General features: G+C 40.1%; 1 protein-coding gene across 1 annotated transcript; it reads left to right on the plus strand.

Annotated features, from left to right (window-relative positions):
* Nucleotides 1-6,758: 6,758 nt before the first annotated feature.
* On the plus strand, nucleotides 6,759-10,793 carry LOC139570950 (protein phosphatase 1 regulatory subunit 3C-B-like). Its single transcript, XM_071393308.1, has 2 exons — nucleotides 6,759-6,961; nucleotides 9,024-10,793. Exon 2 carries the CDS (start codon nucleotides 9,052-9,054, stop codon nucleotides 9,985-9,987), a length of 936 nt encoding a protein of 311 aa, XP_071249409.1. The 5' UTR covers nucleotides 6,759-6,961; nucleotides 9,024-9,051; the 3' UTR covers nucleotides 9,988-10,793.
* The last annotated feature ends 810 nt before the right edge of the window (nucleotides 10,794-11,603 follow it).

Raw genomic sequence — 11,603 nt, forward strand, 5'->3', positions numbered from 1 at the left:
ATTCAGATCCTTTACTCAGTACTTTGTCAAAGCACCTTTGGCAGTGATTACAGCCTTGAGTCTTCTTGGGTATGACGCTACAAGCTTGGCACACTTGTATTTTGGGAGATTCTCACATTTTTCTCCGCAGATCATCTCAAGCTCTTTTATTGTCCTGTTATTGTGCTGCTGAAAAGGGAATTTGTCTGCCATGCTTTACCGTAGGGATGATACCAGGTTTCCTCCAGACGTGACGCTTGGCATTCAGGCCAAAGAGTTCAATCTTGGTTTCATCAGACCAGAGAATCTTGTTTCTCATGGTCTGAGAGTCTATAGGTGACTTTTGGCAAACTCCAAGCGGGCTGTCATGTGCCTTTTACTGAGGAGTGGTTCCGTCAGGCCACTCTGCCATAAAGGCCTGATTGGTGGAGCACTGCAGAGCTGGTTGTCCTTCTGGAAGGTTCTCCTTTCTCCACAGAGGAACTCTAGAGCTCTGTCAGTGACCATCGGGTTCTTGGGCACCTCCCTGACCAAGGCCCTTCTCCCCCGATAGCTCAGTTTGGCGGGGCGGCCAGCTCTAGGAAGAGTCTTGGTGGTTCCAAACTTCTTCCATTTAAGAATGATGGAGGCCACTGTGTTCTTGGGAACCTTTAATGTTTTTTTGGTTTTTGTACCCATTTTTCTCCCCAATTTCATGATATTCAATTGATAGTTAGTATTATCCCATCGCTGCGACTCCCGTAAAGACTCGGTAGAGGCGAAAGTCGAGAGCCACGTGTCCTCCAAAACACGATCCTGCCAAGCCACACTGCTTCTTGATACACTGCTCGCTTTTCATTTGTTTTATTTCACCTTTATTTAACCAGGTAGGCCAGTTGAGAACAAGTTCTCAATTACAACTGCGACCTGGCCAAAATAAAGCAAAGCAATGCGACAAAAATATCAACACAGAGTTACACATAAACAAACGTACAGTTAATAACACAATATATATATTTTGGGGAAAAATCTATGTACAAATCTATGTAGAGTGTGTGCAAATGTAGAAGAGTAGTGAGGTAGGCAACAAATAGGCCATAGATCCGGAGGTGGCTTAACCCAGAAACTAGCCACAGCAATGTGTCGGAGGAAACACCGTACAACTGGCGACCTTGTCAGCATGCATGCGCCCAACCCGCCACAGGGGTCGCTAGAGCGCGATGGGACAAGGACATCCCAAACCCTCCACTAACCCGGACAACACCGGGCCAATTGTGCGCCGCCTCATGGGTATCCCGGTTGCGGCCGGCTGCAACACAGCCCAGGATCGAACACGGATCTGTAGTGATGCCTCAAGCACATGCAATGCAGTGCCTTTGACCGCTGCGCCACTCGGGAGGCTTTCAATGCTGCAGACATGTTTTGGTACCCTTCGCCAGATCTGTGCCTCGACACAATCGTGTCTCGGAGCTCTACGGACAATTCCTTCGATCTCATGGCTTGGTTTTTTGTCTGATATGCACTGTCAACTGTGGGACCTTATATGGACAGGTATGTGCCTTTCCAAATCATGTCAAATCAATTGAATTTACCACAGGTGGTCTCCAATCAAGTTGTAGAAACATCTCAAGGATGATCAATGGAAACAGGACACACCTGAGCTCAATTTCGAGTCTCATAGCAAAGGGTCTTAATACTTATTTAAATAAGTAAAACAAAAAATAATTATACATTTGCAAAAATTTCTTGTCGTTATAGGGTATTGTGTGTAAATTGCTGAGGATTTAAAAAAAATCAATTTTAGAATATGGCTGTAACATAACAAAATGCGGAAAATGTCAAGTGGTCTGAATACTTTCCGAAGGCACTGTATGTGTGGGGTACAGGGATAAGGTAGTCTTTCAAACATCATGTTAAACACTTGTTACACAGAGTGCAATCTCAGTATAATTAATTTTCAATTCAGGTTGTAACACAACAAAATGTGGAAAAAGTCAACAGGTGTGACTACTTTCTGAAGGCACTGTATATCATGGAAGTCATTATATGAGGTGAAAGAATATTGTGACTGAAAACGATAATTCCCTGGCGAGTTGCTTCTTGCCTGGACATCAGTGGCTCAGTGCATTCAGAGATATTAGAAAAGGAAGAGATAAGAATCATAGCGGGAAATTAATGGAGAAACGTATAACGCTCAGCCCTGCAGACTGTCAGCCAATTGTATTCACGTTGTCATGCGGTTGCTAAGCTAATCGTCTCGCAATCCCTTCTAAAAGTTAGGGTATGAGTCGAGAAACATGCCTATTTTCCTCAAACATTATAATAACAGTTGATATTTAAACTAGGGCGACAATTTCATAATGTAACATGTTGTTACTACAATTTCAGGTAAAAACCTAATAAAACAGCTGTTTCAGCTGTTTCAAAAACGGGTCCCTGAAAATGGTGTTATTGAAAAGGTTGACTGGAGGTTTTGACTGGTTCAGAGTTCAATGTGCTACCATGGCACATTGATACGAATGCAGATGAAATGAGGAGATGAATCAGGAAACCAAATTGTGTGGTTTTAATGCACACAAACACAGGAGCACGTGGGGAAAGGTTGCAGGATAAATTTGTGGTTTCATTTGATACCGGAGCTCCAAAGCATGCGTCGAAATCACAAAGTATTTTACTTCACAGCAGTGTGCTGATGCTTGTATCACTTTAACAGAAGCGCGTGATCAATGTGATCCGAAGCTTCTTTTTGTCAAGCAACCACCTGATTGGTTTTGTGTTAGCTTCAGTAGAAGACAAAAAGGCTATCCTGCACACATGCTATGGTGTGTGGGATGTCATCAATAATTTGGCTGCTCTAAATTCTTTTGACCAGCGGTACCACTAGGGTACACTGTGTTGATCAAAGCATAGAGTACTGAACCTATTTTCAACACAATTGGCTGGAAAGTGTCAATGTTTCAGAAAGTTCTGTTTCCCCGTCACTAAAAGTACTCAGTCACTCACAACATGCAAGGAAACCATAAGATGGCCACGCCATGCATTCACCAACAACAATAAGGAAGACGTGAGGCAAAAACTGCTGCTTAAATAGTCAAGGGTGCTAATGAGTAGAGTGGAGACAAGTGAGGTGAGTAGCAAGGGAGGGGCGTGGCCAGAATAGAGGGAAAACCTGGGCTGTGTTCAGAACGTTTTTACATTCTGGAACATTCAATAAAACGGAAATGGTGTACTGAATGGCCAGTTGAAAAACAGAGAGGGGAATGCTGTCAGCATGGCCACTGCTCTTTAAATACGCCACTCATTGCTTCATTCCACACCCACCACTCGCCACACCCATATGCAAATGAAATACTGTAGTAATACTATAGTTAAAAAACTGTAGTGTTTTTGTAGACACTAGTCTTTTTGCGGACATTACTGTAATATTTACTACAGTGTTTTTGTGCAGATAATACTGTAGTATTTCCTATAGTATTCTTGTCATGGAGCGCATGTCCATGGCTTGTAGACAGTGACACTGAAACAAATTATTGGTTGAAGAAAGACTCTTTATTGTATCTGTTCAAGGTCTCTTCAAGGTTTAGCCAGAAATCCAGAAACAAAAGGGAATGTTGGATTGAGTAGCGCATTCCGTTTGCCAACATATCATTTCCATTTCAATTCCAGTCAATTCAAAAAGTAATCCATATTCACGCTCCAATTCAACATTTTTCTTTCTGAAAAGCATTTAGCAGAATTGGAATTTCAGTGTACTTTCTGAGTTGACTGGAATTAAAATGGAATTGACCCCAACCCTGCACCTATGGTTATTGCTGATGCCCGGGGATATGACTGGGAATCGTAAGTGGTGGTCTTGTGATGATGTGAATTGCAGGTTTTCTTGAAAAAGATGATCAAGGAGACTTGCAGGGCAGTAATGATAAAGTTCTGTACAGTCTTGTAACAGTGTACAACAAACAAAGGCTTTGTTGCATTTTAATGTTTTGCTGTGCGTACTAATGTTTGCAGTGAATGAATTACAGGAATGTCAGACAAACACAACAAACATACTGATATTTTATCTAAAGCAATGTTGAAATATATGATAACGTATTTTATATCAAAACAAATGCTGAGTGTTCTCCAAATCTTTCTATGCATCAGTTTGTGTGGCTGCAGTGGCACTATAGACTAACTAACCCATCCGCAACCTCCCGACTATATATGATAAATTGAAAATCTGAGGCCAGCACCCAACACTAACCTGCTAATACAGAAAATGTGCTGTAGACTATAGCTACAGTAAAAGACGCCTGAACATTTATTTTGACGGATTTAGAAAGGTTTCTGTTTATAATTTCTGAAATTTAATCTAGACTATTTGTTCGTTTAAATTTTTTTGTTTGCAATGTGGACAGCAGATAGTTTCATATGCTCACACAGCAGTATTTGGAAACATTTCTTAAACCCTTTATTTGGCTGAACGTAATTACTCATGTTATATTGTAACCGGCTACCACCTAGATATTGAACTGCCCATGAAGATGTTGCCATCTACTGGAGGATATCACTCCTTACATGCACCACCACTTTACTACAAGACGTTGATTTACACAGCTGCGATGTAAGTTTCTCTGGATAAGAGCGCCTGCTAAATTACTCAAATGTAAATACATGTAATTGTAAGAATCTCACCACCTTTCAACGTCCAAAAGATAGAAGATAAGCGTTTCCGATGTCATCATTCGGAAAAACTGATGACATCATCTGGGGTGCGTTCAGTTTGATTAAATGTACGCTACCTTGCGTGACTGTTTGTTTGAACAACGCGATTCCCCAAAACGTTCTTGAACAGACATCTCGTGTGCATCATGTGTGCAACTATGTGTGCAACTATGAGCAGGCAAAGGTTAGTAAAGTAACTTTTGCCTCTTCAGTTGGTTAAATGTCCATTTTTTTCTGGTTAACAATTAAGCACCTTATTGTGATTGTTTTCAATTAAAATGGTCAAGTTAAAAATAAACTAAAATAGCTTCTTAGGAAAGAGCAATTTTTCAAGCAATAATTTAGCTAGGACTGCCTGGGAGTGGTCTGAGTGGGGAGGGAAAAACTGAAAATTAGCTGTTATTGGCAGAGAGTTTTGGAACTGTCTGTCTTGTTGGTCTATTAACTAATTTACCGCATAATGATGTCACCAGGGAAGGCCAAAACTCCATCCCAACAAAACAGGCTGAAATTTCAGGCAGTGTTTTCAAACAGCTCTTACACTAAAAGGGGCATATCCTAATTTTCACAAGTTCACAGTATTATTCCAACCTCATAGTGTGGATTTAATTATATTATATTCTTTGACTTTGATTATTGTTTTAGATGGAGACATGAATCCAACATAAAAATGATTAATTTGTAGACAAACTGAAATTTCCTGACAACCAAACACTATTCAATATCACATTTGAAATACAATAGCCTATTAATTTGTAGACAAATTAACAAATTATATGTTTGATTCAAGTCTCCAACTCAAAGTTAAGGCTATTTTACAAACTGTAACATTCAACCTTAAAATTAGTAACACATCTAGGGCCACATTTTGAGGTTACTGTAACTATATATTTCTTATTATGTAATTATATAAAGCGTGCATGTTCAAGATATTATGCATAGGTCATCACAGGTCTGTGGATATCTTCACAATTGCTGTAATAATCTGTGCAGAATCTCGAACGGCATTGATCACTTGCACCATGTCCGTTAATGTAATCTCAACTGCAATCCATGTAATTTGGTTCTGCTATTAGATGAAGCAGTGAAATCACAATATTCTGTTGTATAAATAAGCTAACTCTGATATTGTATTCCCATTTGAATGTTGTTGTGCTTTTAAATGGTTGAAAGCGCAGAGATACACATTCAGTGGTGGAAAAAGTACACAATGCAAGGAGTGACGCCGGAGATGAGACGCAGGTACGGGGAGTCAAACATTTAATAGGGAACAGACATAGAACAAGACAGGAACAGCGTCAGAACATGGGTAACACGGACATATAACAATCAATCCTGAAGCACAGAACGGAGCTAAGAAACAGACAGATATTTGGAAGGAAATTACACAAGTAATTGAGTCCACGTGAGTCCAATGAGCGCTGATGCGCGTGACGGGGAAAGGTAGGTGTGCGTACTGGGGACTTGATTGCGTAATGTTGGGGAGTCTGGTGCCCTCGAGCACCAGTGGAAGGAAGTGCAGGGAGCAGGCGTGACACCCAATTGTCAAGTAAAGATACCTTAATAGAAAATGACTCGAGTAAAAGTCACCAGCGAAATATTGCCTAAAACCAATTGAGAAAATAAATAAGCTTTAAATAGCACTCTTGCAAACATTTGACCAAAATACAATACCCATATCACATTGGAAAAGGCCCTTGATAACTCTAGGGGTGAGAGAAAATAATTTAACTGAGATTTTATAAACTAATAGTTAGTTAGTTTTTTTCATTGAAGGACACCACCTCACTTTTGTCATGTGTTCATATTTTTTATATTGAAGGAAAGGAGAGCATAAAAACATAAACCAGAAACAGTTAATTAGCTGTAGCACAACATCAATACCAGCAGAGGTCTACAATGATTTTCAAATAGAAAGTGTGTCAGTTTGAGGTATCCAAACCATGGACCTTGCATACTCAAAACCCTATGATGGATTGACTAGAGTCCAAGCCATATTTATTCTGATTGGTTGAAGCTAAACTCCTCAGATTTTTCATTGGTTGTTTGAGAAACCATGTGAGAGAAATATGCAAATTGGCTTGATGTGGCAGTTGAAATCACTGGCTCTCTTGCATTGGGAGACTGAACTGCAGAGATAGCAAGAGGGGGGTGTGCCTGCTCAAAACTACTGACACCAACTTATGAATTCATGGCAAAATACTTGAACAAAACTAGTTTTGAAGTGTATTTTGTTAAATCATCTTTGTCTTGGAACCTCTCTCTACATTGATTGATTATATTTATTGAGTGCCACGAGGTAAGGATAATTTATTTTTATTTTTAATGTGGCTCTACAGTAGATATTTGCAGTTTAAGGCAATAACTAATTTGGATGGATTCTCAATTTGTAAGCAGAATACATTTTGTATTGATCATTTCACAAAGTTCTGGGTTTTCATTTAGACTTTAGGAATAGCATGATCATGTGAGCTGAAAAAAGTCTATGGTTGGTTAAATAACTTGTCTGGTGAAGTAGTTGCAAAAAACAAATGTTGACTGCAATGCAATGTCATAAGACTAAAAAAACATGAATTTAGTACTAGACATTGACATGTACAGTGGCAAGAAAAAGTATGTGAATCCTTTGGAATTAACTGGATTTCTGCATGAATTGGTCATCAAATTTGATCTGATCTTCATCTAAGTCACAACAATAGACAAACATAGTGTGCTTAAACTAATAACACACAAATTATTGTATTTTTCTTGTCTATACTGAATACATAATTTAAACATTCACAGTGAAGTTTGGAAAAATTATCTGAACCCCTAGGCTAATGACTTCTCCAAAAGCTAATTAGAGTCAGGAGTCAGCTAACCTGGAGTCCAATCAATGAGACGAGATTGGAGATGTTGGTTAGAGCTGCCGTGCCCTATAAAAAACACGCATAAAATTTGAGTTTGCTATTCACAAGAAGCATTGCCTGATGTGAACCATTTCCCGAACAAAAGAGATCTCAGAAGACCTAAGATTAAGATTTGTTGACTTGCACAAAGCTGGAAATTGTTACAAAAGTATCTCTAAAAACCTTGATGTTCATCAGTCCATGGTAAGACAAATTGTCTATAAATGGAGAAAGTTCACCACTGCTGCTACTCTCCCTAGGAGTGGCCGTCCTACAAAGATAACTGCAAGAGCACAGCGCAGAATGTTTAATGAGGTTAAGAAGAAGACTTACATAAATCTCTGGAACATGCTAACTTCTCTGTTATTGAGTCAGCGATATGTAAAACACTAAACAAGAATAGTATTCATGAGAGCACACCACGGAAGAAGCCACTGCTGTCCAAAAAAACTATTGCTGCACATCTGAAGATTGCAAAAGTGCACCTGGATGTTCCACAGCGCTACTGGTAAAATATTATGTGAACAGATGAAACTATAGTTGAGTTGTTTGGAAGGAACACACAACACTACGTGTGGAGAAAAAAAGACACAGCACACCAACATCAAAACCTCCTCCCAAGTATGGTGGAGGGAGCATCATGGTTTGGGGCTGCTTTACTGGGCCTGCTTTGCTGCCTCAGGGCCTGGACAGCTTGCTATCATCGACAGAAAAATCAATTCCCAAGTTTATCAAGACATTTTGCAAGAGAATGTTAGGCTGTCTGCCTGCCGACTGAAGCTCAACAGAAGTTGGATGATGCAACAGGACAACAACCCAGAACGCAGAAGTAAATCAACAACAGAATGGCTTCAACAGAATGAATAATGCCTTCTGGAGTGGCCCAGTCAGAATCCTGACTTCAACCCAATTGAGATGCTGTGGCATGACCTCAAGAGAGCAGTTCACACCAGACATCCCAAGAATATTGATGAACTAAAACAGTTTGTAAAGAGGAATGGTCCAAAATTCCTCCTGACCGTTGTGCAGGTCTGATCCGCAACTACAGAAAACGTTTGGTTGAGGTTATTGCTGCCAAAGGAGGGTCAACCAGTTATTAAATCCAAGGGTTCACATACTTTTCCCACCCTGCACTGTAAATGTTTACACGGTGTATTCAATAAACACATGACAACGTATAATTATTTGTGTGTTATTAGTTTAAGCAGACTGTGTTTGTCTATTGATGTGACCTAGATGAAGATCAGATCAAGTTTTATGACCAATTTATGCAGAAATCCTGGTATTTCCAAAGGATTCACATACTTTTTCTTGCCACTGTATAATATGGTTAAGTAAAGTGCATAAAGACTAATTGTGTGTTTAAGATGAATACACAATGAACTCATTTGATAAGGGAACCTCAAAAGATCTTAAGAAAAAATATCCAAGCACTTTATTAAAACGCTTTCTGTTTGTTCCCCCTTTCCTCAGGGTGTTCCACATATTAAATTAATCAGCAATGCCAGGCCCTATTATGCCTGTAGATATTGCTATGCAGATGTACATCACACACTCTCCACCTCTCAGGAGCTTCCTCAGCTCCTATGAGAACTTGAGGGTCAAGAACCGGGAAAACCACTACAAGCCCCTCCGGCCCTGCATTAGCTCCCAAAGGCCCTTGGAGGCCCGGAAGAGCCCCAAGACCACCATAAAGATCCCTAAAGGCAAGAAGAAAGTGGTCTTTGCCGATTCCAAAGGCATGTCCCTTACAGCCATCCACGTCTTTTCAAAGTTCGATGAAAAGCCTGTGTTCTCCGACTTACAATTTGACCTTACAGACCTGGAGAATGCCAACATGGAGCTGAAGGTCAGCACCATGCGAAGCCTGGCGCTGGACTTCCCCCAACCCGCTGCAGACTATCTGGCCTTCCGGAACCGGCTGTTGAAGGACTCTGTGTGCCTGGAAAACTGCACACTGCAGGAGAGGTCACTCACAGGCACTGTGAAAGTCCGAAACCTTGGCTTTGAGAAATCTGTCCAGGTCCGGTTGACCGTTGACTCATGGAAAACCCACACAGACATTAACTGCACCTTCATGAACAACGTCTACAGTTGCCAGGACACAGATACATTCACCTTTGTCTTCGATCTGCCAAGTTATGTGCATCTTTATAATAAAGTAGAATTTTGCATATGTTTCAAGAGCAAAAACCAGGTTTTCTGGGACAATAATGATGGGGAAAACTACATGCTCAAACCCATTGGGTGGAATGGAGAGGATGTGCAAACACTGGCCAAAACCATTGTTGAGCATAAGAAACCAGCAGAGCACAAGAACGGCAATAAACTACTGGAGATGGAGTTTGACCAGTTTGGAAGTCCCCGTTTATCAAGTGGACTCTTTCCTGGGTGGCAAAGCTTGGGCAGAATTGAGAATGGTGCCAACTACTGGTGAAATTAGGAAAGACTTTCATCTGGGGTGAAATGACAACTAAAGAGGTATAACTTGGATGGAGCAGGGTGATATAGATGTCGGATCTTAATTAGAGCCAGATTGCTACAGCAGGAAAATAATCATCCACCAACAGGAAATGTGAATTAGTATGTGAATTATAATTAATGGACATTTTTCTAGGAGATGGTCCATTTGTCATAAGGTAAAATCTAATCTGAAATATCTGAAATTAGAAACTTTTGTCTTTTTTAAACCTCAAATACACTACAAGTTTTACAGTTACTGCATTGCAGGACAGGTATCCATCCTGCAACAGGGTGATCAAATTAAGATCCTACATCTGTAGCAGTAGTAGTGACAACTTACTGTATATTAAAATGTCAATAGCTGCTTTGAATGCAATGAATCACATCAAGACAGAAAAAGTGTATGTAAATATGGACCATGGCTAGATTCTACTACTATTTGGCCACCATTGAGACACTTTCTAAATATGATCAGAGGCAGTTGATTTTTATTTTATTTGACATGTGATTCTTGTGTAAAGCAGTTTAGTGCCTTTTCAATATTGTGCCTATTATAAAACAAAAGCCCATTGAAACTTAATTTTGACAATCTGTAACCAGGCATAAGCCCATTTTCACAGTTGGAACTTACCGTAAGCATATGCACTGACTGAGATGAACATCCTGATTTCTATGCATAGAGTATGTGGTGAGATTGGTACCAATAGGATGTCCTTCATATTGAAGGGTTAGACTGGTACCATCCATCTGGGGGAAATCAATAAACGTAATTCAATCAAATATGAATTTATGTGAGATTTAATGGTACAGTAAATAATACAAATGATAAAATGCTGCACACTGCTGCTCATGCTCCCAGGTGATTTTATTATAACAACATTTCAACCCTTAGTTCTTCATCAGGCATCCATAGCCCAGGTGTTGGTGGAAGGTCCTATATATAGGGGCAGTACTCAGTGACATCACCTCCTGAAACAGGAGGTAAAATATATAACATAGGTTCCCAATATCACATTCAATGTATCAAAATATATGACCATTTGCAAGGAATGTGATCAATATTTACAGTAATATAAACTCAGCAAAGAAAGACACGTCCCTTTTTCAGGACCCTGTCTTTCAAAGATAATTCATAAAAATCCAAATAACTTCACAGATCTTCATTGTAAAGTGTTTAAACACTGTTTCCCAACAATTAAGGAACATACACCTGTTGAACGGTCGTTAAGACACTAACAGCTTATAGACGGTAGGCAATTAAGGTCACAGTTATGAAAACTTAGGACACTAAAGAGGCCTTTCTACTGACTCTGAAAAACACCAAAATAAAGATGCCCAGGGTCCCTGCTCATCTGCGTGAACGTGCCTTAGGCATGCTGCAAGGAGGCATGAGGAATGCAGATTTAGCCAGGGCAATAAATTGCAATGTCCGCACTGTAAGACGCCTAAGACAGCGCTACAAGGAGACAGAACGGACAGCTGATCATCCTCGCAGTGGCAGACCACATGTAACAACACCTGCACATGATCGGTACATCCGAACATCACACCTGCGGGACAGGTACAGGATAGCAACAACAACTGCCCGAG

This window comes from Salvelinus alpinus, chromosome 3, assembly GCF_045679555.1.
Source record: "Salvelinus alpinus chromosome 3, SLU_Salpinus.1, whole genome shotgun sequence".
Classification (NCBI taxonomy): Eukaryota; Metazoa; Chordata; class Actinopteri; order Salmoniformes; family Salmonidae; genus Salvelinus; species Salvelinus alpinus.